The following is a 27,344-nucleotide window of genomic DNA, read 5'->3' as shown; positions in this document are numbered from 1 at the left end:
CACCTATCTAGATGCATAGTGAGCACTTGGAACCCTCAGGTGCTTCACAAATTGATTCATACAAATGAAAAAGTGTTTTTTTTTTCACTTTTTCATTGTTACGAATCAATTTGTGAAGCACCTGGGGGTTCCAAGTGCTCACTATGCATCTAGAAAGGTGCCTTGGGGGGTCTAGTTTCCAAAATGGGGTCACTTGTGGGGGAGCTCCAAAGTTTGGGCACAGAGGGGCTCTCCAAACGCAATGTGGCGTCCGCTAACAATTTGAGCCGATTTTCCATTCAATTTGTTAGCGGATACCATGTTGCATTTAGAGAGTCCCTGTGTGCCCAAACATTGGAGCTCCCCCACAAGTGACCCCATTTTGGAAACTAGACCCCCCAAGGCACCTATCTAGATGCATAGTGAGCACTTGGAACCCCTAGGTGCTTTACAAATTGATTCGTAAAAATGAAAAAGTGTTTTTTTTTTCACTTTTTCATTATTACGAATCAATTTGTGAAGCACCTGGGGGTTCCAAGTGCTCACTATGCATCTAGAAAGGTGCCTTGGGGGGTCTAGTTTCCAAAATGGGGTCACTTGTGGGGGAGCTCCAAAGTTTGGGCACAGAGAAGCTCTCGAAACGCAATGTGGTGTCCGCTAACAATTTGAGCCGATTTTCCATTCAATTTGTTAGCGGATACCATGTTGCATTTAGAGAGTCCCTGTGTGCCCAAACATTGGAGCTCTCCCACAAGTGACCCCATTTTGGAAACTAGACCCCCCAAGGCACCTATCTAGATGCATAGTGAGCAGTTGGAACCCCCAGGTGCTTCACAAATTGATTCATAAAAATGAAAAAGTGTTTTTTTTTTCACTTTTTCATTGTTACGAATCAATTTGTGAAGCACCTGGGGGTTCCAAGTGCTCACTATGCATCTAGATAGGTGCCTTGGGGGGTCTAGTTTCCAAAATGGGGTCACTTGTGGGGGAGCTCCAATGTTTGGGCACACAGCAGCTCTCCAAACGCAACATGGTGTCGCTAACAATTTGAGCCAATTTTGCGTTAAATTTGTTAGCGGACACCATGTTGCATTTAGAGAGCCGCTGTGTGCCCAAATATTGGAGCTCCCCCACAAGTGACCCCATTTTGGAAACTAGACCACCCAAGGCACCTATCTAGATGCATAGTGAGCACTTGGAACCCTCAGGTGCTTCACAAATTGATTCATACAAATGAAAAAGTGTTTTTTTTTTCACTTTTTCATTGTTACGAATCAATTTGTGAAGCACCTGGGGGTTCCAAGTGCTCACTATGCATCTAGAAAGGTGCCTTGGGGGGTCTAGTTTCCAAAATGGGGTCACTTGTGGGGGAGCTCCAATGTTTGGGCACACAGGGACTCTCTAAATGCAACATGGTGTCCTCTAACAAATTTAACGGAAAATCGGCTCAAATTGTTAGCGACACCATGTTGCGTTTGGAGAGCCGCTGTGTGCCCAAACATTGGAGCTCCCCCACAAGTGACCCCATTTTGGAAACTAGACCCCCCAAGGCACCTATCTAGATGCATTGTGAGCACTTGGAACACTCAGGTGCTTCACAAATTGATTCATAAAAATGAAAAAGTGTTTTTTTTTTCACTTTTTCATTGTTACGAATCAATTTGTGAAGCACCTGGGGGTTCCAAGTGCTCACTATGCATCTAGAAAGGTGCCTTGGGGGGTCTAGTTTCCAAAATGGGGTCACTTGTGGGGGAGCTCCAAAGTTTGGGCACACATGGGCTCTCCAAACACAACATGGCGTCCGCTAATTATTCAAGCAAATTTTACAATCAAAAAGTCAAATAGCGCTCCTTCCCTTCCGAGCCCTGCCGTGCACCCAAACAGTATTTTTTCCCCAAATATTGGGTATCTGCGTGCCCAGGGGAAATTGCACAACAAATTTTGGGGTCCATTTTTTCTTGTTACCCCTGTGAAAATAAAAAAAATTGGGTCTAAATTAACATTTTTGTGAAAAAAGTTAAATGTTCATTTTTTTCTTCCACATTCAAAAAATTCCTGTGAAGCACCTGAAGGGTTAATAAAGTTCTTGAATGTGGTTTTGAGCACCTTGAGGGGTGCAGTTTTTAGAATGGTGTCACTTTTGGGTATTTTCTGTCATAAAGACCTCTCAAAGTGACTTCAAATGTGATGTGGTCCCTAAAAAAATGGTTTTGTAAATTTTGTTGGAAAAATGAGAAATCGCTGGTCAACTTTTAACCCTTATAGCTCCCTAACAAAAAAAAATTTTGGTTCCAAAATTGTGCTGATGTAAAGTAGACATGTGGGAAATGTTATTTATTAACTCTTTTGTGTGACATATCGCTCTGATTTCAGGGCTTAAAAATTCAAATTTTGAAAATTGCAAAATTTTCAAAATTTTCGCCAAATTTCCGTTTTTTTCACAAATAAACGCAAGTGATATCGAAGAAATTTTTCCACAATCATGAAGTACAATATGTCACGAAAAAACAATCTCAGAATCAGGGGGATCCGTTGAAGCGTTCGAGAGTAATTACCTCATAAAGTGACAGTGGTCAGAATTGTAAAAATTGGCCCGGTCATTAACGTGCAAACCACCCGCGGGGCTTAAGGGGTTAAGCTCCGCTTTGAGCTATAGATGAACAGTCTCCATTCATTTGAGTTATAAATTGGAGTTCTCAATTTCTCAATTAAATCATTAACAGTTAGGTCCAAAAATATTTGGGCTGTGACACAAGTTTCGTCATTTTAGCCGTTTACCAAAACATATATTGAACAGGTTTTTTCCTAGATTACTTTCTGTCACGTACATAGATAAATACATTTAAAGGGATTGTCTCATCAAAATGCAACGGCTCCTGACAGATGATTTTTACAGGAGAAAGGTACAGCCATGGATGAATTGTATCATTATGTAGAGAAACAGGGAGACATTAATGCAGGTGGACTCAAAGTTCAGGTTCATAGAATGTGGCTTCAAAGCAGCGGTCCATAAGTCATTTGAAAACTATGAAAATAAAGAAAATGAGATTTCATAAACATAAAAGACATGCAAAGTAATTGCATTTACCTCTCCACTAGTGGAATGTTCCCATCTAAAAAGGAAAGAAAGACCATTAGAAAACAGAATGAAATCAAAACTATTTGAAGTTCTAAAGCCGAATACCATTGAATAAGTCAGACAACACTAAAATTATCCAAAGCTAATGAATAAAAACATTATTGATTCATCTTAGGACGAGTTTCCCTAAGGTATCGTATTATTTTACCATACTCTACTCAAATAAGTACTGTAGCTATACAGATTTCATATCAGGGTACTATCATTTTATTAAAAAACAAACAAAAGAAAACTGAAAATAGAATTGAAAATTGTCAATACAACATTAACTCAATTGGTACTGCTTATATAGATGTAGTCTTGGCAATTATTTGAAGGTTATCTATGGGCATGTGACATGCAGCTAAAGTTTATCAGTCATTCCAGGTGACCTTTCTGAGCAAGTGTAATGTGTACACGAGGAATAATGCTATATTTGGGCATTCAATGACTTGTATATCACACGTCCCTTGAGAAAGCCTCCTACAGACCACGCGAAACGCGCATTGGGAAGTAAGGTACTCCTGTGCCACCCTCTCTGATTGGAGTCTGTCTCCAGCCGGGTAAGTACTACACTATTTTGATTAGATATGGCCTTTATATCACTGAGTCCTGTTCTTTAAGGCTATGTGCCCACGATGCAGAAATGCTCTGGATTTGTTCCTGAGCGTTTCCGCATCTCTCTGGCAGAAAAAACGCATGCGGATTGTATATGCGGATTGTACATGTGTTTTTCCTGCCAGGGACATGCGGATGTTAAGCGTTCTTCACTTGCAATTCCGTATGTGGGTTGACAAGCGATTTTAGCATGACTTGGAAAGTGCTTGACAACTTGGTCACACTATATAAATCCATGCAAACGGCATGGATTTATATAGTGTGACCCTAAAGAATGTTAAAAAAAATAAATCTATACTTACCTTCCGATGGCCCCCGCAGTCTTGATTCCATGCGTCTCGGTTTGCCGGCAGCTCGTGGTACACTGCATTGAAGGACCTGCCGTCACATGACTAAATGACGTCAGCGCAGGTCCTTCAGTCCACCGCGAGCTGCCGGCAAGCGAAGACAAGCACACCGGGGGCCATTAGAAGGTAAATATCATATTTATTTTTTATTTTATTCTTTTTTTTTTTTTTTTTTTTTTTACAGGTACTATGGTACCCGGGTCCGGAGGAGAGTCTCCTGTCCTCCAGACCCGGGTACCATCCGCACATTGAAAAGCTTGGATTCCGCACAGATGCAGTGATGCGGTATCCAAGCGTTCCAATGCAAGTCAATGGCGGCAAAAATGCAGCACTTCCGCAAAATAATTGGTAGTGCTGCGGTTTTTTCCACAATGATAACCCGCAGCGGAAATTTCCGCAGCATGTGCACAGCACATGTGGATTATCATTGGGGAACAAGGCAGGCCTTCTACCATGCGTTTTTTAAGCGTTTCTGCAGCGGAATTGCCGCTGCGAAAACGCTTAAAAAACGCACAGTGGGCACACAGCCTAAGCTCAATGTTACTTATTGTGACACTGTGTTACCAATTAAGAAATCTTTGGAGCTAGTCAATGAACAGTGTCTCTTATATTTAGTCCTTTTTATCCAATCATCAATTGGCTTCCCCGGCTTCATGACAATATATCCACTTTCGTACCCTCACATTGCAACATATGTCTATTTATTCTTATGTACCAATTTTAATCTTATGAATTCAATAGATTTATATTTTTTACTATAACCCTAAAACTCCTTCTCTCTTGTCTATGTTACAAGGAGAACAATATGCAGCAGTAATGTGCAGTGTAGCAGTGAATCCAGCACTGCCGTAAGATAAATCCCTCCTAGAATGCAGAGTCTGTACATCTGAACCTCGCCCCTCCGCTCTCCATACACTTCAAGAGTTGCAAATTGACACCATTGGGAGCTTGTAGTCCATCTTGCTTTGACCAAGTCAGATTTTAGCTGCTGCTTTTTTTTCAGAATTGATGGAGAGTTCAGGAGGCGAAGGAAAGGAAGAAGTGGCTCATAAGTAGAGAAAGAAGCATATTTCTTTAATAAGAAATAACAACATTTCCTGTATTTGCTTTTACTACTGAATTATGCAAAGTTTATTTAAAAGACTGTAAACATAATACTTTTTACACTTTTGCTTTGCTGTATCTTTTTCTTTTGCTCTTGCAGATAATAATACATTTTACTCCTATAGCGCCAACATATTCCGCAGCACTTTACACTTTGCAGATGAAACTTATGCAGGTCAAAACATTATTGCATGCATGTTTTGGTAGGCTTCTGTAAGAGCACCAAAAAGAATGGAGAAGCGTCAACTAAACATATGACAAGAGCTCCACCGGTATGTGCGGAGACAAAAAGGTGGAAGCAGCAAAATACAGGAAGGGGGCTGACCACAAACTGAAAACATGCAGCTTCCCCACCGTAAGTGCCACAGGAGGCGATGACTTCTAGATAAACTAAGTCCAAACATAGTTATAATTAGTAGCAGGGTTTATCTGAGGCATTATTGGAAAATAAAGCCACTTGTCTTTAAGCATGCTCTGATTAAATGAGCTGCGCACTTCATAAAACTAGTGTGAGTGTGTCGAGACAAGAAAGACATCCTAATGTGTGAGGGCTGTGGGCCCATCATAATAAGTGTGAAGGACTTTGGAAACCATGTGTGTCAAGGGTTGTAAGACCATCATACTGTTGGGGGGGGCTGTGGGGACATCATGCTATGTGTGGGGAGCAATCAAACTAACGGGGATTATGGGGGCCTTACTGTAATGAGTATATAATCTCGTGTGTCCTCCCCTGGCCAGGAGCTGTGTTATGATCAGGCCATGTTCCTGTACGGTCAGACACAGCCATTACACAGTACACAGCAAGGGCACATTTATGAGACTATCTCAGCACAGGAATATTTTATATAAACACATTCAATTGTGGAAATTATTATTCCAAGATCTGTTGATTAAAATATACTTTTGTCCATGGCACAACCACTTTAAAGCCCCCGTCTCACATAGCGAGATCGCTAGCGAGATCGCTGCTGTGTCACGGTTTTGGTGACGCAACAGCGACCTCACCAGCGATGTCGCTATGTGTGACACTTTGCAGCGATCAGGCCCCTGCTGTGAGGTCGCTGATCGCTGCAGAATATCCTGGACCTTTTTTTGGTCGTTGCCCTCCCGCTGGTCAGCACACACCGCTGTGTGTGACCAGCGGGAGCAGCGATCAGGCAGGTAACCATGATAAACATCGGGTTACTAGGGGCACACGTGCACCTAGTAACCCGTTGTTTATCATGGTTATGAGCCTGCTAAATGAGCGGTAACCTCCCGCTCACTGTAGCAGAGTGGTAACCATGATAAACAACGGCTTACTAGGTGCGCGTGTGCCCCTAGTAACCCGATGTTTACCATGGTTACCAGCCTGGTCCTGCTTCAGCAGGCTGGCAACTAGGAGCAGGACTTCGTGGAAAGATTCTTTCCATGATGTCGCTGCTCCCCTGATCGTTGGTGAGCCTGCCTGTTTGATAGCTCACCAGCGACCACAAAGTGACGCAGCAACGATCCCTGACAGGTCGTATTGTTGTCGGGATCGCTGCAGCGTCGCTAAGTGTGACGGGGCCTTAAGTGTTTCCACACTCTTGTTAGTCCAGTAAATAATATGTCTGGGAGTTCTCTCTGTTTTTTTTAAGTTCAAATCAACTGCAATGGTTGAGGTGGAAAAGGAATTCATGAAACCGTACAGCTAAGAAAAATAACAAATTTCCACATGGCATATGAACTCATTGTCTCACAGAAGTAGAAGACAACACTGGTCAAAGGAAGAACTGAAGCTGGTGAATAAAAAAAAAATGCAACTGTCACAGTAAACTGACTCACCCCACGTTTGAAGTGTCCTTTTAACAACAAAAAGGGCACATCCCGCTGGTTTGCTATATTTGATGCTGTGTTAAATGACTAAGTCCTCAAGGAAAAGTGGTCATGTAGCAGCAGTAGGGCTTCAAGCTCTTGGAGATGAATCTGTTCAACGTTATTATACTTGTGTCATCTGCTATTGGCATGCAGCAATTAAAGCTCCACTGTTCACAGGACATCAGATTGAAAAGGCAGAATAAGTTCAAGTCAGTCAGTAAGCTTAGAAATAGAGTTCGGTTGTGAGGAAAGTACTACAGCCACACAAAAGGATCACAACTGTATATAGGACCACCTGCTATATCTTGGAAAAAGCAGGTGGTGATAGACAAACATAATGAAGACGAAAAAAAGCCAATATTTCTAAACAGAAGAGGCACTCTCAATGTCTAGCAGTAGAGGTACAAGTTCTCCATAATCAACAGCATTTGGTTCTCATTTATGTATTCTTTTTTTACGAAAATCCCCCCAAAAATCGAGGGAAACAATTACTTTAGTCCCTTCATTTTTTAAGTCTAATGTTTTTAACCTAAACACCAAACTTGCAATAATATACTTATTATTTACTTATAATACTTATGCTTTTTAGGAGTTTATATTTCACTAGACAAAACACTTTATAATACACACATCTATCAGAACTATTTGGGTGTAGCGGTCAAAGTTTTAATGTCAAACCAGAATTATGATTTGCAACTTTACGGTGACGCTGAGTCACTTTTCACGGCCAGGCCGTGAGACAGGATAGTCAAGGAGTCCGAAGTCAAAGCCAGGAGGGTACGACATTGTGGCACCCCAGGGGTCTGGTTTCCACAGTAATAGCAGTATTACGTCTGTGAGCAGGTGGGAGGTCTCCTGGGCAGGAATCCTAAGCATGCCACACCTCCTGCCCAGTCCTGGGAGGGGAAGAACTTCCCCTATATAAACTGGGGCTGAGGCAGGGTTAGAGAGAGGAGATCCAGACAGAGACGGAGTCTGGTCTGGACACGCAGAAACAGGGACAGATAGACATCAGGAGCTCTGTAGGAGCCAAGGAGAAGCGCCAGGGGCTGGAGCTGTGCAGAGCTCGCCCTGGGAGAAGGTACAAAAACCGGACACAGGAGTCCGAGGCTGTGGGGACTAAGATATACCCAGCAGCAGAATCCATCCGGCAGGGGATTCCAGGTCCTCTGGCCATAAAAGCCCGGAGGCTCAGTCACAACGAAGGGACCAGCACCGCCATCCCGGAGCGGAGGCTAACAGGAGGCCCCAGGTCACCAGCCATACGGGTGAGCACCACACAGTATACCCAGGGACGTGGGCTACTTGTAACCGCCGAAAGCAGGATAGCCAGGAAGGGTACAGACTAACGGGAAGGCCTACAACTCCACCTGGCCAGGGGAACTCCGGCTTACTCGCAGACTAACCAGGCCCCAACTACTAGCCAGTACTCCCGGGGGAATTTGCCTTGTACCATCAGTAAAGACCCTGAACTGTACCCTCGCGTTTCCGTGCTTCCTTGTCGCACCGTTAGTGCTGGGACATCCACACCATCACTCCCAACATCATCCACATCCGCTGCCCTGAGGCCATACCTCTCCCGTTGGGGGTTATATCAACATTGCTGCACACCTATACCACCGGCCTCAGCGGTCTGCCCTGCAGCGGCGGTTTCATAACCGCATTCAACGGGTGGCGTAGTCGGACACTAATACCATCATACCAATAACCGCCACTTAGTTTGACCACCCTGGGAGCGGACCGGGTCACCGCCACACGAAGACTACTACCCCATCGGATCCGGCTCCGGGTATCCCCCGCGCGCACGCTCGCCGCACTACAGCACTGGCCCAGGGGGTGAGTCAATTTTGGCGTAGTCGGCAGGATTACGTGCCCGCAAACACCGGGTACTGCGTGCCTGAAAAAAGAGACTTTTATACTTACCTGTGGTGAAGTTTCCCGCCGTCCGGAGTCGTTTCCCGCCATCTGAAGCCGATTCCCGCCATCCGACGCCATCTTCTGCCTTCTTCCCGCCATCCGTGGAGTTTTCCCGCCATTGGACGCCATCTTGAGGGCGCCGCGCGGGAAGAAGAGGGGCGTGGACTCCGAAAGCCCGCGAGAACTGAAGCCCCGCCTCACGTCCGGACGTTGCGTAAGGTCCTGGAAGGAGCCCAGCAGACGCCGACGTCACAGGAGCGCGACGGAAGGTCCTCAACCCTGACGATCCACTGCGGAGCCGCGGCCTACGGAAGAGGATCATCGCAAGGTAGGCCACGGTCCACTAGGGGGGAGGAGAATGTCGGATACGGAGGAGAGCTTCACCGCCACAGCCGCCGCCAGCGCCACCGCTGCTGCGGTCATGCCTTTCACCATGCCCTATATCCCGGGGGCAGCCTGGCTACCCCAGTACTCAGGGGAGTCACATACCCTAAATGACTTCAGAGAAAGGCTGGATAGCCTCTTCCAGGTGTATCCCCTCACGGAGGCGCAAAAAGTGAGCATCCTGGTGGCCCAATTAATCGGGGCAGCCCAAAGGGAGGTAAAGTCCTGGCCACCTGGGAGGAAGAGGACTGTCAGAGACATACTAACCCGGCTGAAAGACACATTTGACACCCGCACCTCAGCCGAAATAAAACTAAGATTTTATGGGTGCAAACAACGGGCACATGAGAGTATAAGAGACTATGCTCTAAACCTACAAGAGGCCCTGAGAGCCATTAAGCAGGCAGACCCTGACAGCGTGGGAAATGAAGATAAGCTGTTGACTGAACAATTCATTGAGGGTCTACTGTGCAATGCCCACCGAACCCAGTTGCGGGCAATGGCCTTACAGGACCCTGACCTGGACTTTGCACAGTTCAAGGACAGAGCCATCCGGGTGCTCCGAGAACCGGCACCAGGTGGCGCTGTGACCCACAGGCGCCCTGCTATCACTTATCACCAGGAGACGGCGCCCATGTCTGCAGGGCCTGTGGGAGCTGATGCGCAGGCTTTAAACAATGACCCAGCTACAGACCTGCACCATCAGGTCCAAGAGCTAACTAAAAGCGTTGCCGCGCTAACCCGAACTGTGCAGTCTTTACAGGTTTCTACTGCAGGGAAGATCGAGCTGGCATCCGGACCGGAGGACATCCCATGGCGCCGACCAAGGAGGACCCCACCGGCCAGAGGAAGACCCAGCGATCGATACGAGGACGGACGACCTATTTGCCGCCGCTGCAATCAACCCGGACATGTGGCAAGGTACTGTCATTTAAACGGACACAACCTGGGGTAGAGGGCCAACCCCCAGGCATAAGACCATCAGGCCCATCAAACTGGCGTGATAAATACGTAGGGGGACGTCCAATCTTGCCTGTGGTACTGGATGGCATTCCTATGAGTGCCCTACTAGACACTGGGTCACAGGTCACCACCATCCCGTACGTGCTCTTCAAGCAGTACTGGAATGATTCGGACATAACCCGCTACCCAGACGACGACCTGAGTATCATCGCCAGCAATGGTCAGCCCGTGCCGCAGGTGGGATTCAAAAAGGTGACCAATAAGATCGGTAAAGTCGAACTGGCGGCACAAGGACTGATTATAGTGGACATAGACCGTCATGAGAGTCGCCCTAGAATCACCCTGGGAACCAATGTAATTGAAAATTGTCTTGCAGAGGTGATTCTCATTTTGCAGCAGGTGGCCAAGAACGCCAGTTCCGGCCAGCAGCGTGTGCTCCAAAAAGAGATCCGGGCACTGATGAAGCGGCAACAGATGGAACTATCTGGTGGTGAGATAGGTAGCGTGAGAATGTGTGACCCGTTCCCTATTGCCATGCCCCCAAAAAGTGAGATGATGATTTGGTGCCGGGCAGCTATTGGTCTAAGAGGTAGAGACTACCAAGCAATGGTAGAACCCGTCTACTCAGACAGTAGGCCCACCATTTTGACAGCACGGGGGGTGGTCGATGTACGCCATGGGAGGGTGCCCGTTCGCATCATAAATATCGGGGAGAGAGAAGTATACCTGCCCCGGTATGCCACGCTAGCCAAATTGTTCACCATAAACCAGAATTCTGTACAGGCCGTGGAACCCTTGCCTCCATCTCAACCAGAGGAAGGTAACGGCTCTAAGAAACCAATGGAGGACTGGTGTCAGCAACTGCATCTGGGTACCGACTCCACTCCCTCACACCAGAAACAAGGAGTCTATCGGGTGGTTCAAGAGTACGAGAGAGTGTTTAGTAAACACCCGTTAGACTTCGGGCGAGTAAAGGGGGTAGAACACCACATCCCCACGGGAGACCATCCTCCCATAAAGGAGAGATACCGACCCGTACCCCCTGCACACTACCAACACGCCAAGGGGATGCTTAGAGACATGAAGGAGGCTGGGGTAATCAGGGACAGCTGTAGCCCCTGGGCAGCTCCACTAGTCTTAGTGAAAAAGAAGGACAACACTATGAGAATGTGTGTAGACTACAGGAAGGTCAACCGTATCACACACAAAGATGCGTACCCGTTACCAAGGATAGAAGAGTCCTTAGCTGCATTAAAATCTGCTAACTTCTTCTCTACTTTGGATCTCACTAGCGGGTACTGGCAGGTTCCTGTAGCAGAGGCAGACCGGGAGAAGACTGCATTCACCACCCCGATGGGTCTCAGCGAATTTAACTGTATGCCGTTCGGGCTCTGCAACGCACCAGGAACCTTCCAACGGTTGATGGAATGCTGTCTGGGACACCGGAACTTCGAGACGATCCTGTTATACCTGGACGATGTCATCGTCTATTCCAAGACCTACGAGGACCACCTGAAACACCTGGCAGAAGTGTTCGAAGCTCTGGCAAACTACGGCCTAAAGGTGAAACCCTCCAAGTGTCACCTCCTGAAACCAAAGGTGCAATACCTGGGACACGTGGTGAGTGCTGACGGAGTGGCCCCTGACCCTGATAAGATCACTGTGATTAAGGACTGGCCAAGACCCTCCAGCATAAAGGAAGTGCGGCAGTTCCTCGGGTTGGTAGGCTACTACCGAAGATTCATTCCCGGTTTCACCAAAATGGCAGCCCCTATGCAGGACCTCCTGATAGGTCAATCTCGAAAAGCCAAAAACCAGAAGCCGCCCTTCAGGTGGGAAAAGCTGGAAGAGGAGTCCTTTTGCCAGCTGAAGATGGCCCTCACGGGGGATGAAATCCTGGCATATCCAGACTACAGCCAGCCCTTCATCCTCCACACGGACGCAAGCAACATCGGGCTAGGAGCCGTGCTGTCCCAGATCCAGCAAGGAAAAGAACGGGTAATCGCTTACGCTAGCCGAAAGCTACGACCCACCGAGAGGAACCCTGAGAATTATAGCTCATTTAAGCTGGAGTTCCTGGCAGTAGTGTGGGCAGTGACCGAACATTTCAAGCATTACCTTGCCTCCTCCAAATTCACTGTGTACACGGATAACAACCCGTTGACACACCTGGACACTGCAAGGCTCGGTGCCCTGGAACAGAGATGGATGGCCCGCCTGTCCAACTTTGAATTCACCATCAAATACCGGGCAGGACGCTCAAATGCCAACGCGGATGCCCTGTCTAGAATGCCGAACTTACCGGATGTAGGGGAAGATCCAGAAGATCTGGAAGAAGTTGAGCTCCCTGCGTTCCACCGTCATGGGATTACCCTGTATTCCAACCGTGTGAAGGACAGGCGCTCCGCGACGTTCAATCCCTTGCCCCACTACAACTGGGCGGAGACGCAAGACAGTGATCCTGCAGTCCGCCTGGTGAAGGAAATGCTGACCCAAGCCGATGCCAGTCTGGACCCAGACGCCCCAGAGGAGACTAAGCAACTGTGGAAGGAGAAAAGTAGGCTGTTCCTCTACAGGGAGAAGTTGTGCCGGAGAATGGTTAACTCTCGAACACATGAGTTGACCTGGCAGGTAGTGGTCCCAAGACGAGACGCGGCTATGATTCTGGAGGCATACCACAACGGAGCAGGACATTTCGGGTGGAAGAAGCTGGAGTTCTTATTGTGTGAACGGTTCTACTGGGTAGGCATGAGAGGAGCCATCGAGAGGTGGTGCAGAGACTGTGGACCGTGCCACCTAAGAAGGAAGGACCGTGCCAGCCAGAAGACTCCCTTGCAGCCCATCATCACCCGACAGCCACTGGAACTGGTAGCCCTGGACCATGTGAAACTGGCTCCAAGCAGATCTGGGTATGTCTACGCCCTCACAATCGTAGATCATTACTCCCGGTTCCTGGTGGTGGTCCCGGTCAAGGACTTAACGGCTCAAACAGCAGCTAGAGCCTTCCAGCAGCACTTCTGCCGTCCACACGGGTACCCGGACCAAGTGCTGACAGACCAAGGGCCAGCCTTCGAAGCGGAAGTCTTCCAGGAGTTCTGCAACCTGTATGGCTGCACGAAGATAAGAACAACGCACTATCACCCACAAACTAATGGACTCTGCGAGAAGATGAACCAGGTGGTGATAGACCTCCTGAAAACATTGCCCCTGGAAGAACGCAGTATGTGGCCTGAGAAGCTGCCTGATCTGGTGGACCTATACAACCACATCCCTGTAGGTTCTACCAACTGTACCCCGGCTTACCTAATGAGAGCGAGGCCTGGTAAGCTGCCTATCGACCTGGATATGGGAGTCCTGACGCCCGAGGACACCTCGCCAGAGGCAGACTGGGATACAGGGCGGCAGCAGCAGTATCGGAAAGTGCAGGAGAGCGTGGAGCGAAGTCTGTCTCAAGCTAGAGAAAGGCAAGAGAGGGCTTATAATCAGTATGCTCCCGCTGTTCCCCTGGTACCTGGAGAGCAGGTCTTGAAGAGGAAAAGACGGCTCCACAAGTTGGACGACCAGTGGGAGAAGGACCCGTACACCGTACTGCCATCAAGCCATGAGAACCCAAAGATTTGCGTGATCAGTAAGGATGGAGGAGAAACCACAGCCGTTGTCTCCAGAGACCACCTGAAGAAGTGTCCCGAGCAGCTGCAAAACCCTGAAGAAGAAGATCAAGAAAACCCTCGACCCGCAGAGGAAAGGGAAGAAATGATCAGGACTGTACTCGGAGACTTCCCCCGGTCTTGGACACAAGTAAACGGTGCTGTCGTGGTACCCGTCCTCACCTTTCTCCAGCCAGCCCCGCAAGTGCCTACAGAGGAACCAGTAGAGCTGGAAGAGCAGCCGGCCCAAGAGGCAGAAGAGTCCACACCAGCAGTACAGGAGGATCAACCCTCTGCTAGTAGTGAGCCTGCCGTGCCCCTAGTGAGCCAAAGAGTGCGCAGAAAGCTGCCCAGCCTGCCCATAACACCTCCTACACCCTGTAGTGCAGGACCAGTTAGTGAGCTCCGTAGGTCCACTAGGGTTACCAGAGGCCAGATGCCCGTACGTTGGAGAATCTAAGTTGGCTAGTTGCTTTAACTATTTTATGTTTACCTGTTTTGTTGTAGCCGTTGCTAATTATGTTTTTCAGTTACAGGTTTCTTTATATGGACTGACAGGTTGTAAATATGTTTGGAGCGTAACCCAGGAATGGACTACAGACTGTTAAAGACTCGGGGCAGGACAGACCCCTACCTGGTTACGGTTCCCTGTTCTTTGGTGAAATGGACACCCTTATTGCTTCCCGGTTACGGACACGCCGTGACCATCTCATGTATTTAATTGTTATTGTTTATACCCTGTTATGTTTAGTCCGGGAGTACTAAATTTCACTAGGGGGGAATGTGGCACCCCAGGGGTCTGGTTTCCACAGTAATAGCAGTATTACGTCTGTGAGCAGGTGGGAGGTCTCCTGGGCAGGAATCCTAAGCATGCCACACCTCCTGCCCAGTCCTGGGAGGGGAAGAACTTCCCCTATATAAACTGGGGCTGAGGCAGGGTTAGAGAGAGGAGTTCCAGACAGAGACAGAGTCTGGTCTGGACACGCAGAAACAGGGACAGATAGACATCAGGAGCTCTGTAGGAGCCAAGGAGAAGCGCCAGGGGCTGGAGCTGTGCAGAGCTCGCCCTGGGAGAAGGTACAAAAACCGGACACAGGAGTCCGAGGCTGTGGGGACTAAGATATACCCAGCAGCAGAATCCATCCGGCAGGGGATTCCAGGTCCTCTGGCCATAAAAGCCCGGAGGCTCAGTCACAACGAAGGGACCAGCACCGCCATCCCGGAGCGGAGGCTAACAGGAGGCCCCAGGTCACCAGCCATACGGGTGAGCACCACACGGTATACCCAGGGACGTGGGCTACTTGTAACCGCCGAAAGCAGGGTAGCCAGGAAGGGTACAGACTAACGGGAAGGCCTACAACTCCACCTGGCCAGGGGAACTCCGGCTTACTCGCAGACTAACCAGGTCCCAACTACTAGCCAGTACTCCCAGGGGAATTTGCCTTGTACCATCAGTAAAGACCCTGAACTGTACCCTCGCGTTTCCGTGCTTCCTTGTCGCACCGTTAGTGCTGGGACATCCACACCATCACTCCCAACATCATCCACATCCGCTGCCCTGAGGCCATACCTCTCCCGTTGGGGGTTATATCAACATTGCTGCACACCTATACCACCGGCCTCAGCGGTCTGCCCTGCAGCGGCGGTTTCATAACTGCATTCAACGGGTGGCGTAGTCGGACACTAATACCATCATACCAATAACCACCACTTAGTTTGACCACCCTGGGCGCGGACCGGGTCACCGCCACACGAAGACTACTACCCCATCGGATCCGGCTCCGGGTATCCCCCGCGCGCACGCGCGCCGCACTACAGCACTGGCCCAGGGGGTGAGTCAACATAAACAGAGGGAAGAGGCAAAAGCGTAGTCAGGTAATGTTCCATAGATCAGAATACCAAGAGGAAAGCAGAAGGGGTTAAACAGACGGATGGTCAGAACAAGGTCCAAGGTCAGGCAATAGAAGATCAATAAACAGAACTCAAGGCACAGAGAACAAACCACACAGGAGCTGAATATACGTCTGGCAGAGATCTGGGGAAACAGGTCAGTCAAGTAGCCAGGCATTCAACTGGAATAATGAACACCTGAAGATAGCCAGTGTCTCCCAGTCTCAGGTTGGACAGCCAAGCTGTCAATCACCATACTGACAGCTATTGCACGCCCCTGTACCAGACTGGATGGTCGAACTGTCAATCACAGTACTGACAGCTCCAGCATGCCCCTGTACAAGGGTGGACGCCTGAGCTGTCAGTAACTGCATCCCAGACACATTGAGGGGTGTAACCGTGACATTTACTTAAAATAATTTTTCTGTGCAAAGATCCTTTAAGATGGCTGCGAGTGTAAAGTAACAAGGCTTATTGGCATGATGTGTGCTTTCTAAAAGAAAAAAAGATGTAGATGCTAGTAGCAGTATTTGGACCGGGGAATTTAATTTTTATTAAATTTACAAGTGGAAACAAATATTACAATCCCAAAAAGTTTCACTACTAGCTCATTTGGTATTGGTGATATGTATAAACATTTTTCCTACATCTGAAATGTTGAAAAAAAACACTGTGGCTCACATTCGTCATTGCTGTGGATGCAGTTTTCTTTTCTGCTCCACCCTAACTTTTATATGTTATGCATCACTTTTTAAGTTGTCTTTCTTTTTTAAAGTGAACCTGTCAACATGACAAAGCAGTCCAATCTGCAGGCACCATGTTAAAGAATGGGAAGGTAAGGAGATTGATATATAGTTTTGTGAGATAAGATGCAGTATAACCCGTGTCTTCAGTTAAACCTCTGCTCTTTCTCGGATTTTTGGTCCAGTGGGTGGTCCCTAACCAGTCAAGGTAAAGCAGACCACTTATACCATCAGGCTGGCAAGGTCCATCATTATTGGGGCCTTTCCACCTGGCTCCCTCTGCGCTCAGCTAGACATGGTCACGCTGATGAGCATTATCACTACCTATTTACAGTCACCGGAGACATCGGGGAACGTGGACTACATCAGAGCTTCGTGGGGAACATTTTGGGTAATAAATTGGTGAATGAGGGACAGGCTCTTGTTTTTATTTCTGTCTTTTCCTGTTTTTCAAGTATCCTTTTCTGGACTACTTCGTATTTGTTGGATTATGGCGGACCTGCAAGGGATTTGCTTTTCTTTCAATAAATTGGTGAACAAGGAATAGTGTGGGGAAGTCTTAATTTAAAGAAAGTATTTTTTTCTGTGTGTTTTTATTTTTTTTTTAGCACCGGGTTAATAATGGGGGTGTCTGATAGACACCTTCCCATTAATAATCCCATGGGTTGATGGCAGCTGTGATTTTTGACAAATCACAGCCGTCATCTATCCCAACTACCATTACCCTGATTGCCACCGCACCAGGGCAATCGGGAAGAGCCAGGCAAAGCGCCTGAATTGGCACATCTAATGTGATGTGCCAATTCTGGGGTGGCTGTAGGCTTGTATTTTTAGGCTGGGAAGGGCCCAATATCCATGGACTTTCCCAGCCTGATAATATAAGCCCACAGCTGTCTGCTTTACCTTGGCTGGTTATCAAAAATATGGGAGACCCCACTTCACTTTTTTCATTTAGTTATTTATTTGCTAAATACATGTACAGTAAACTATACATACATGACACTAATTATATATCTCACAGATATCTATCTACCCCATATCTTTGCACATCTAATCTAACATCTACTTTACATCAGCATAATTTTTTTGTTAGAAGGGTTAAAAGTTAATCAGCGATTTCTCATTTTTCTAACAAAATTTACAAACCATTTTTTAGGGACATCACATCACATTTGAAGTGACTTTGGGAGGTCTATATGACCGAAAATACCCAAAAGTGACAATTCTAAAAACTGCACCCCTCAAAACCACAATCAAGAAGTTTATTAATCCTTCAAGTGCTTCACAGGAACTATAGCAAAGTGTAAGGAAAAAATGAATGTTTTACTTTTTTCACAAAATTTTTTCTTTAGCCCCAATTTTTTTTTATTTTCACAAGGGTAATGATAAAATGGACCACAAAATTTGTTGTGCACTTTCTCCTAAGCATGCAGATACCCCATATGTAGAGGAAAACTATTATTTGGGCACACGGCAGGGCTTGGAAGGGAAGGAGCACCGTTTGAATTTTTGAACGCAAAAATGGCTGGAATCGAGAGGGGACTCCATTTTGGAAATTAGACCCCTCAAGGATTTGATCCAGGGGTATAGTGAGCATTTTGAACTCACATGTGCTACACAGAATTTGATAACATTAGGATGTCATATGGAAAAATTTTAATTTTTTTCACAAAAATGTTGTTTTAGCCCCAAATTTGTAATTTTCACAATGGACAATAGAAGAAAACGGACCCCATAATTTGATACGCAATTTCTTCCGAAAGTGACGATATCCCATATGTGGTCAAAAACTTCTGTTTGGGCACATGGCATGGCTAGGAAAGGAAAGAGCGCTATTTGTCTGGAATAAATTGTGAATGCCATGTCGCATATGTAGAGCCCTGTCATCCGAAAACAGCAGAAACCCCCTACAAGTGACCCCACTTTGGAAACTAGACCCCACAAGGAATTCATCTAGGGATGTACTGAGCATTTTTAACCTACAGGTGATTCACAAAACTTTATAACTTTTAGATGTGAGAACAAAAAAGTATATATTTTTTCCACTAAAATACTGTTTTAGCACCAAATTTATAATTTACATGAGGAGTAATGGGAGTAATTGGACCCCACAATTTGTTATACAATTTCTCCAGAATATGGTAGTACCCAATATGTGGTTGCACTCTACTGTTTGTGCACATGGCGGGGATCGGATGGGAAGGAGTGCTACTTGGCTTTTAGAACACAGATTCCGTTTGAATAGATTGTGGGCTCCATTAGCCGAGCCCCTGAGGTGCCAGAACAGCAGAAACCCCCACACGCGAATCCATATTGGAAACTTCATTGCCTAAGGATTTTATCCGGGGCTATAGTGAGCATTTTAAACCCACAGGTACTACACAGAATTTTATAACATTGAGACAATGGAAATATTAACCACAAAGGTGTCAGAAATAGTGTTGAGCCACCCCCGTAGTGTTCGAGTTCGGTTTGGTTCGTCGAACACCTTCGAACACCGTTAAAACCAATGGCAGGCAAACAAAAACACATAGAAACACATAGAAAACACCTTCAAAGGTGTCCAAAAGCTGACAAACTGCTCAGAAGACACAACTAACACATGGAAAAGTGACAAGTACATATAGTCATGCGAAAAGAAAAGAGGTGGAGGAGTAAAAGGAGGGGGAGACACAGATATAGGCATGTCATGCCCTTCTAAAATCCAAAAAGTGAGAAGCCGACATGGCCAGTCCGCTCCTGCCCGTGCCACCTCCGTGTCGCCGGGTTTGTGCCAGAGCCGCGGTGAACCCTGACGGCCAGCCCCCCTCTCCCAATACTGGTGCCTGTCCGCTGGTGGGTCGAGCGAGCCCCCCTGTGGTGGAGGCAGCTCTAAGCTTTTTAATTTAAATTGTCTCTCTAATTTGAATGAATACACTTTAAATCCATTTACAAGGATCTATTGGAGGGCAAGTCTCGTGCCAGCAGCCGCGTAATTCCAGCTCCAGTAGCGTCCACTAAAGCTGCTGCAGTTAAAAAGCTTTTATAAGGATCGAGCTCGGCTGTCCACCGCAAGGCATCCTACTGCCAGTCCCAGCCCCTATGCCTTGGGGTGCCTCCTGATGCTCTTCACTGAGTATCCCGTGGTCCCGAAGCATTTCCTTTGAAAAAATTAAGTGTCCAAACTACAGGTGGTGTAGCTTGCTTAACAGCCGGGATAATCCGCTGACTAGCAGACACTGCTACTAGGCACAAAGTATTTCCTGGGCTAGATGCAGTTAAAAATTTGTAATTAGATACTCTCGTTGGATGCTGAGAAAGCATTCCATAGAGTCTCCTGGCACGCCATATATGATTCTCTTAAAAAGCTTGGGGTAGGGGTCTAGGGGACCCTTTTATAGCCAAAATCACGGCCCTGTATCGCAATACGTCACCTAGGCTGAAGATAAATGGAACTGTAGCACCCTGAGGGCTCGGTTGCTACAGAGGTATTGCACCTCACCCAGAGGTGTGATATCTCACTCTCAGGTAAGGATGGAGTGTGGATCAGGACCCGACACCTGCATGCATTACACCACATTGCCGTGGGGCAGGGCGACCAATATGCCCCTGAGATGGGCAAGACAGTCCCTGTCCCTGGCTGGAGTGGGGGGAGGGAACACTGAGGAAGGGGAACACTGTAGTGCAGGAGCAGGGAGGAAGCAGTTCCTGGGTGCATTGAGAAGGGAGTATAAAAGGTGGGCACCATCTTAGTTCAGTGCAGAGAAGTCTGAGCAGAAGTGACAGGGAGCAGGGGCTCTGCATGAGCTCTGCTCTGGAGGCGGGCCTAGTAACAGAGGCCCAGGCCTGGAAGAGGGAGAAGGAAGCAAGAGGAGCGGAGAAGGCTCCAGGAACGAGGAACGAAAGGATCCCAGGGGTGCGCATGGGTGAGTCGCCACCGCACGCCCGAATCCACCTGCGTGGAGGGGTCAGGCCAAAGGGGGAGACCGGTCCCCGAAACTAGTGGAGGCAGGAAACGACCCTCAGCTAGAAACCGAAGGCTGTGCCATTTTATGTGGCGCAGCCCCTCGCTACACCCGCTAGGAAGGCACCACATAGGGTCAGGGAAACTGGCGCCAAGTTTACCAAGAGGAGGCCCGAGGCAGTCGGACAGAAGGGTTGGTAAGAAAGGCCAGACAAAGGACACACAAAGGGGGTCCTGTGAAGCGCTCCAAAGTTATCTGGGAGTTGTCTGAGCCCCTCACCTGGTGAGCACAGTACGACGTGGGCAGCCATTACCTGCAGACGTGGTCTGGATAATAAGAACTGTGAGTAAAGGCCCTGGACTGCATCACTGACTCCGTGTCGTTACTGCTGCTGCCCTGCACCATCACCCCCATCCTCCGCATACACTGCCCTGAGGCTGTACTCCTCCCGTGGGGAGTTATGCTACGCTCTGCTGCACCCACAACACCAGCCTCAGCGGTCTGCCCTGCAGCGGCGGTTCACTCTGACCGCAATCCACGGGTGGCGTAGTCAGACATTTAAACATCAAAACCACATAAATAGTTCCGCCACTGGTTTGACCACCCTGAGCCACAGAACCGGGTCGCCGCCACGGAGACTACAACCACCAGCATCCACCAAAAAGGGTCCGGCTCCGGGTGTCCCAAGGCCCAGGGGGTGCATCAGAACATTTTCATCACCTTTCACAATCACCAATGGGACAAGGCAGGGATGTCCTCTGTCCCCTCTCTTATACATCCTAGTGACGGAGCACCTGCTCTCATCAATTCGCCATAACCCCAATATTAGGTGGATTGAGGTGGGAGGCACCGAGTACAAGTGCTCTCTATTTGCTGATGATGTCCTAGTATATATCACTCAATCACATACATCCATCCATGCTGTTATGGCTGAAATAGATCACTTTGTTACATGGTCAAATTTTAAAATCAATGCAGCGAAGTCTGAGGCCCTCGATGTCTCCCTCCCCAAATCCATATAGGATTCCATCCAGTCCAACTTTCCCTTTGCCTGGCCCTCACAGGGTATCAAATACTTAGGAATTCCTATTCATAGAGACCTCTCCCATCTATGTTATCTTAATTTTGGGCCCTTTATTGAACAACTCCATACACACCACGGTTGGCAAGTTAGAACTGTAAGATTCACTACGTGAACCACTGGTGTTTTGTGGAAAAGCACATGTACACTGCGTTCCAAATTATTATGCAAAAAGTGTTTAGGAGTGATAAGGGAAGAATTTGTTTGTTTGTCAGTTAAACTCATTGATGGTGATGTGTGTCAGGGCTCTTTATATCACTGTAAGCAATTGCAGACACCTGTGCTAATTAGTTTGGCAGGTATGTCCAATGAAAGGCAAGACTACTTAAGAAGGCTGTCCCATATTATTAAGCAGCCTACAATTTCTGCCAAAATGGGAAAGAAAAAGGATGTGTCGGCTGCTGAGAAGCAACAAATTGTGGAGTGTTTAGGTCAAGGCATGACTACAATCAACATTGTGCGATGATCAGGATGAAGTGTCTTGGCAATCAAGAAGTATGTAGCTGATTCACAGTACACACGTGTGCGTGCTAATAAGGGCAAATTGAGTACTCTTTCCTACAGGCAATTACGTCAGGTTAAAAGAACAGCGGCAAAAACGCCTTGTCATAGCAGCAGACAAGTTTTTGAAGCTGCTGGTGCCTCCAACGTCCCCCGAACAACAAGATGCAGGGTCCTTCAGAGGTTTGCAGCTGTGCATACGCCATCCTGTCGACCTCCTCTATCCACTTCACACAAGCAGAAACGGCTCCAGTGGGCCAAACATTACATGAAGACTGATTTCCAAATTGTTTTGTTCACGGATGAGTGCCGTGCAACGCTCGATGGTCCAGATGGATGGAGTGGAGGATGGCTGGTTGATGGACACCCCACACAAACATGGCTACAGCGCCAACAAGGAGGAGGTGGAGTAATGTTTTGGGCTGGAATCATGGGGAGAGAGATTGTCGGCCCCTTTAGGATCCCTGAAGGGGTAAAGATGAACTCCATAATGTATGTGGAGTTTCTCAAACAGCACTTCCTGCCATGGTTCAAGAAGAAGAACCGTGTATCCACAGCAAGATCATTTTTATGCATGATAATGCACCATCTCATGCTGCACATAAAACATCTGCATCTCTGGCTGATATGGGCATAAAAGGGGACAAACTTATGGTGTGACCCCCATGCTCCCCTGACCTCTACCCCATTCAGAACCTCTGGAGCATCATCAAAAGGAGTGTCTATGATGGCGGGAGGCAGTTCACATCTAAGCAACAGCTCTGGGAGGGTATTCTGTCCTCATGCAAAACAATTGAAGCAGAAACCATCCAAAACCTGACAAATTCAATGGACGAGAGAGTTCAGAAGCTCCTTTCGAACAAGGGGTCCTATGTGAAAATATAACATCACCGAGAATAAAGTTTTGAGTTGAAAACTGTTTGATTTCAGTTTCTAATAACCTGCTAATGCTTATCATTTCAAAAATGACCATTTTTTTGGTCTTTATTAAAATGAAAAGGTTGATCGAAAAGTTTGGGGGATCTAAGAGTGTGGCAACCCAGTAGTCAGGATTACTTCGAATTCTGACAATATGAGGGTCATGTTGCAGGTAGTGCAGCAAGAAGGCACTTATGTGTCTTGCGCATCTCGGAGCCCCAAAATTATTTTCCGGGCTAGATGCAGCTAAAAATTATTATTAATTTTAAATCTGATGGAGCTTAGTATAGATGGCCTAATAGAATCAGTGCTGCACACTGCTACAAAGCCCAAATTATTTTCCAGCCAAGGTACAGATAAACATGATTAGTAATTTTAAATCTGGTGGAGCTTAGTATAGATGGCCTAATCGAATCAGTACTGCACACTGCTACAAAGCCCAAATTATTTTCCAGCCAAGATACAGATAAACATGATTAGTCATTTTAAATCTGGTGGAGCTTATTATAGATGGCCTAATAGAATCAGTGCTGCACACTGCTACAAAGCCCAAATTATTTTCCAGCCAAGATACAGATAAACATGATTAGTAATTTGAAAGCTTAAAACGGTTGGTGAGGTGATTTTAACCAATCATCAAGCTTTTACTCTCCCCAGGATGACACAGGGGTAGAAAAGTCGTTTCGGATCCATGATTTGTTCATCTTTATGAACGGGAGTCTGTCTACATTATCAGTGGAGAGCCGCGTGCGCTTATCTGTCAGCACACCACCAGCAGCGCTGAACACACGTTCAGACAGAACGCTGGCTGCGGGGCATGACAAGATCTCCAAGGCGTAAGTGGCTAGCTCCGGCCATTTATCCAGATTGAAAGCCCAAAAAGAGCAAGGGTCCAGTGACACAGTCATGGCTTCAATGTTTACTTGGAGATACTCCTGTACCATCATCTCTAGGCGTTGACTATGTGTCAGACTTCTTGTCTCCTGTGGCCTTGCAAAGGATGGGCTAAAAAAGTGGTGAAATGATTCCGCAAAATTGATGTTACCAGCAGACACTGTGGTTCTGTTACGGTTTGAGCGCTGAACAGTCGACGGTCCCACGGTTGGCAAGTTGGAACTGTGAGATTCACTACGTGCACCACTGGTATTTTGTGGAAAAGCACATGTAAGATTCTGCAACAGTCTCTGCTGATACTCCTGCATGCGTGTATCCCTTTCTATGGCAGGAATAATTTCTGCAAATTTACTTTTGTACCGGGGATCTAACAGTGTGGCAACCCAGTAGTCAGGATTATTTCTAATTCTCACAATTCGAGGGTCATGTTGCAGGTAGTGCAGCAAGAAGGCACTCATGTGTGTTGCGCATCCAGGAGCACCAAGTCCCTGTTGTGTTGGTGGCGAGGTAACAATCATGCTTCCTTCCTCTGTCCTCTCCCCCCAACCTCGCACAACAGAAATGTGATCAAGGTCTCCCTCATCTGATGAGTCTTCCATCAGTTCGTCCTCCACTTCTTCCTGGGCTCCTGCACCTTCCTCGCTAGTTTGGCTGCTACCATGCGCCCTGGTAAAACCATCTCCCCCACCCTCACATGACTGTCGCCTTGGTGCTGCCGACCGTCTGGACCTTGCAGATGTTAGCCCTTCCGCATACAACTCCTCCTTCTCTACTTCCTCCACCTCCTCTTGTGCCACCACCTGACTCCGAATTCTGTTTAACATGTGCTCCAGCATGTAAATCACCGGAATAGTCATGCTGATAATGGCATCGTCAGCACTAAACATCTTCGTCGCCATTTCAAAACTGTGCAGAACGGTGCATAGGTCCCTGATCTGAGACCACTCCTCCAGCGTGATTTGCCCCACATCTGGATCTCGTTGGCCCAGGCTATACGTCAGAACGTATTGCACCAGGGCTTGTCGGTGCTGCCACAGTCGCTGCAACATGTGCAGAGTTGAATTCCACCGGGTAGGCACATCGCATTTTAGCCGGTGAAGTGGCAGGCCCAACAACTTCTGTAGAGATGTAAGTCGCTGAGCTGCGGGATGCGAACGGCGGAAGTGAGCACACAGCGACCGTGCCCTCTGCAGAAGGCCATCTAGTCTGGGATAGTGGGCTAAAAATTGCTGGACAAGCAGGTTCAACACGTGAGCCATACAAGGCACGTGTGTGACATTGCCCGGGCGAAGGGCCGCACCCAGGTTTGCAGCATTGTCGCACACGGCCTGCCCTGGTTTCAGGTCCAGTGGAGACAACCATTCATGAAATTGGTTCTGACCACAACTCCTCAGCTGTGTGACTCACATTTCCCAGACATTTCAAAGTAAAAACCGCCTGATGACGTTGAGCCCTACTGCCAGCATAGTAAGGAGGTGTGCAGGATCCCTTCTGTGCAGTTAGAAAGCTTGTGGCATGACCAGACAGGCTTTGGGTGCAGGTGGAGGACCGAGAGGAGGTTGAGGAGGCAGAAGCAGTGGAGGAACTTCGAGAAAAAGAGGATTGACGCACAACTCGTGGGGACGGCAAGACTTGGACAGCAGCCCCTTGTCCTGCTGTCACCATAGTTACCCAGTGCCCAGTCAGCGACATGTAACGCCCCTGTCCATGCCCACTCGTCCAAGTGTCTGTGGTGAAATGCACCCTGTCACACACAGAGTTTCTCAAAGAAGCGGTGATGTTGTGTGCGACATGCTGGTGGAGCGCAGGCACACCTTTCTTTGAGAAGTAGTGCCGACTGGGCATCTGGTACTGGGGCACTGCGACAGACATAAGGTCTCGAAAATCCTCTGTGTCCACCAGGCGGAAAGGCAGCATTTCTGTAGCCAAGAGCTTGCAGATGGTGAAATTCAACCTCTTAGCTTTCTCATGGCTAGGAGGAAATGGTCTTTTACTTGTCCACATCTGAGGGACCGAGGGCTGGCTATTGTTCTTAGACAGGGTTGATAATGGTGTCCACGGCAAACTGCCGGTCTGTGAGGAAGATGCAGGCGGACATGTTAGGTTGCCTTGATCCAAAGGTGGTGCTATCGATGTCGGACAGCGCTCAACACCAGCTGGTGTTACCACCTCCAAAGAAAATGATGACCTGCCAATCACGCTGGCTGTTGCGGGTAAAGAGGTGGCAGGTCTGTGCCCCAAAACAGGTGTGACTGCTGTCCCCCCAGTCACAGAGGATGAAGAGGCCGTGGATGCACAAGATATGGCAGACGGTGGTTGGCCCGGCCGGCTAGGCCGCATTGTAGCACAGTGAGCTTCCCACTGCAACTTATGCTTCATGTCCATGTGCCGGTTCATGCATGAAGTACTCAAACTATGTATTTTTTGGCCTCTACTTAGCTTTTGCTGACAAATGTTACAGATAACACGAGTTGGGTCATCCTTATCGATCTGAAAAAATGCCCAGGCTATGCAAGGCTTAGCACCCATGCGACCTGAAGAGCCACCACGACTTGTGGTGAGAGGCAGAGTTGTGTTTGAGGATGCAGTTGTTGACGTGCTTCCAGTACTACGTCTCTGTCCAGGAAGGCGCAACCTGACCTGGTCGTCACTAGCATCCTCCTCCACCTCCTCTGCTGACCTCATCTCTTGACTGACTGTGGGTTGACAGTAAGTGGGATCTCCAACCTCATCATCATCACCCTGTGCGTTATCACACCCGTCGTCCTCAGAGCCAACCTGTTCCTGCCCTGACAAAAAACTAAAGTTGTCGCTCCAATCAGGTATTTGAGTCTCATCATCGTCTTCCTCATTGTCTCCACCAACAGGAGTTACAGTTTGGGAATGAGGGTCTACATTATGGTCAGAACCTTCTGCGTCTGGTCCTGGATCCGACTCATAAAGATTCTGGGCATCAGTGCAGATCATTTCCTCGTCTGGATTCACAGAAGCGCTGGAGTCGACCTCTGATTCCCAGGCTATAGAATGAGTAAACAGCTCTGCAGACTCAACCATTTGTTCTACCTCATACTCAGACGGGCAGCTGGAGATTTGGGAGCTGTGAGGAAGCAAGTGCGATTGGGGTGACACCTTTGAGGACTGGAGTATTTGTGATGTTGAAGTTGATTTGGAGGAGAGCCCACTTAAAGGAGCACTTGATATCCGTTGAAGCACCTGCTGTTTTTGTGCCTCATCTGGAATTTGTAGCGATTGGCGTGGCCGTAAGAAAAGGATCTTATCACATTGTCCGCTAAAAGAAGTAGACATTTTAGTTTGGCTGGAAGATGGTCTTTCTTCTGCAGATGTTACTGTTGCTTTAACACCTACCCCACGGACACAACCTTTTTTCCCCTTTCCAACACGCCTATTCCCCTTTCCACCAGCAGCAGGCCTTTTTCCACTCATTTTGGTGGTTAAC

The 27,344-nt window shown here is 47.8% G+C and overlaps 1 protein-coding gene across 1 annotated transcript in view; it reads right to left on the bottom strand.

The window, feature by feature from the left end:
• The window catches only part of DPY19L1 (dpy-19 like C-mannosyltransferase 1), a 220,856-nt gene that overhangs the window by 40,550 nt on the left and 152,962 nt on the right, over positions 1-27,344 (bottom strand). Inside the window, exon 17 of the mRNA XM_073678263.1 lies at positions 3,068-3,092. Within this exon, the coding sequence (XP_073534364.1) occupies positions 3,068-3,092 (25 nt within the window). The remainder of the gene's footprint in view (positions 1-3,067; positions 3,093-27,344) is intronic.

This window comes from Phyllobates terribilis, unplaced genomic scaffold, assembly GCF_046119375.1.
Source record: "Phyllobates terribilis strain yellow unplaced genomic scaffold, ASM4611937v1 Scaffold_4__5_contigs__length_816908805, whole genome shotgun sequence".
NCBI lineage: Eukaryota > Metazoa > Chordata > Amphibia > Anura > Dendrobatidae > Phyllobates > Phyllobates terribilis.
This window is presented reverse-complemented; position numbering and strand designations above follow the sequence as displayed.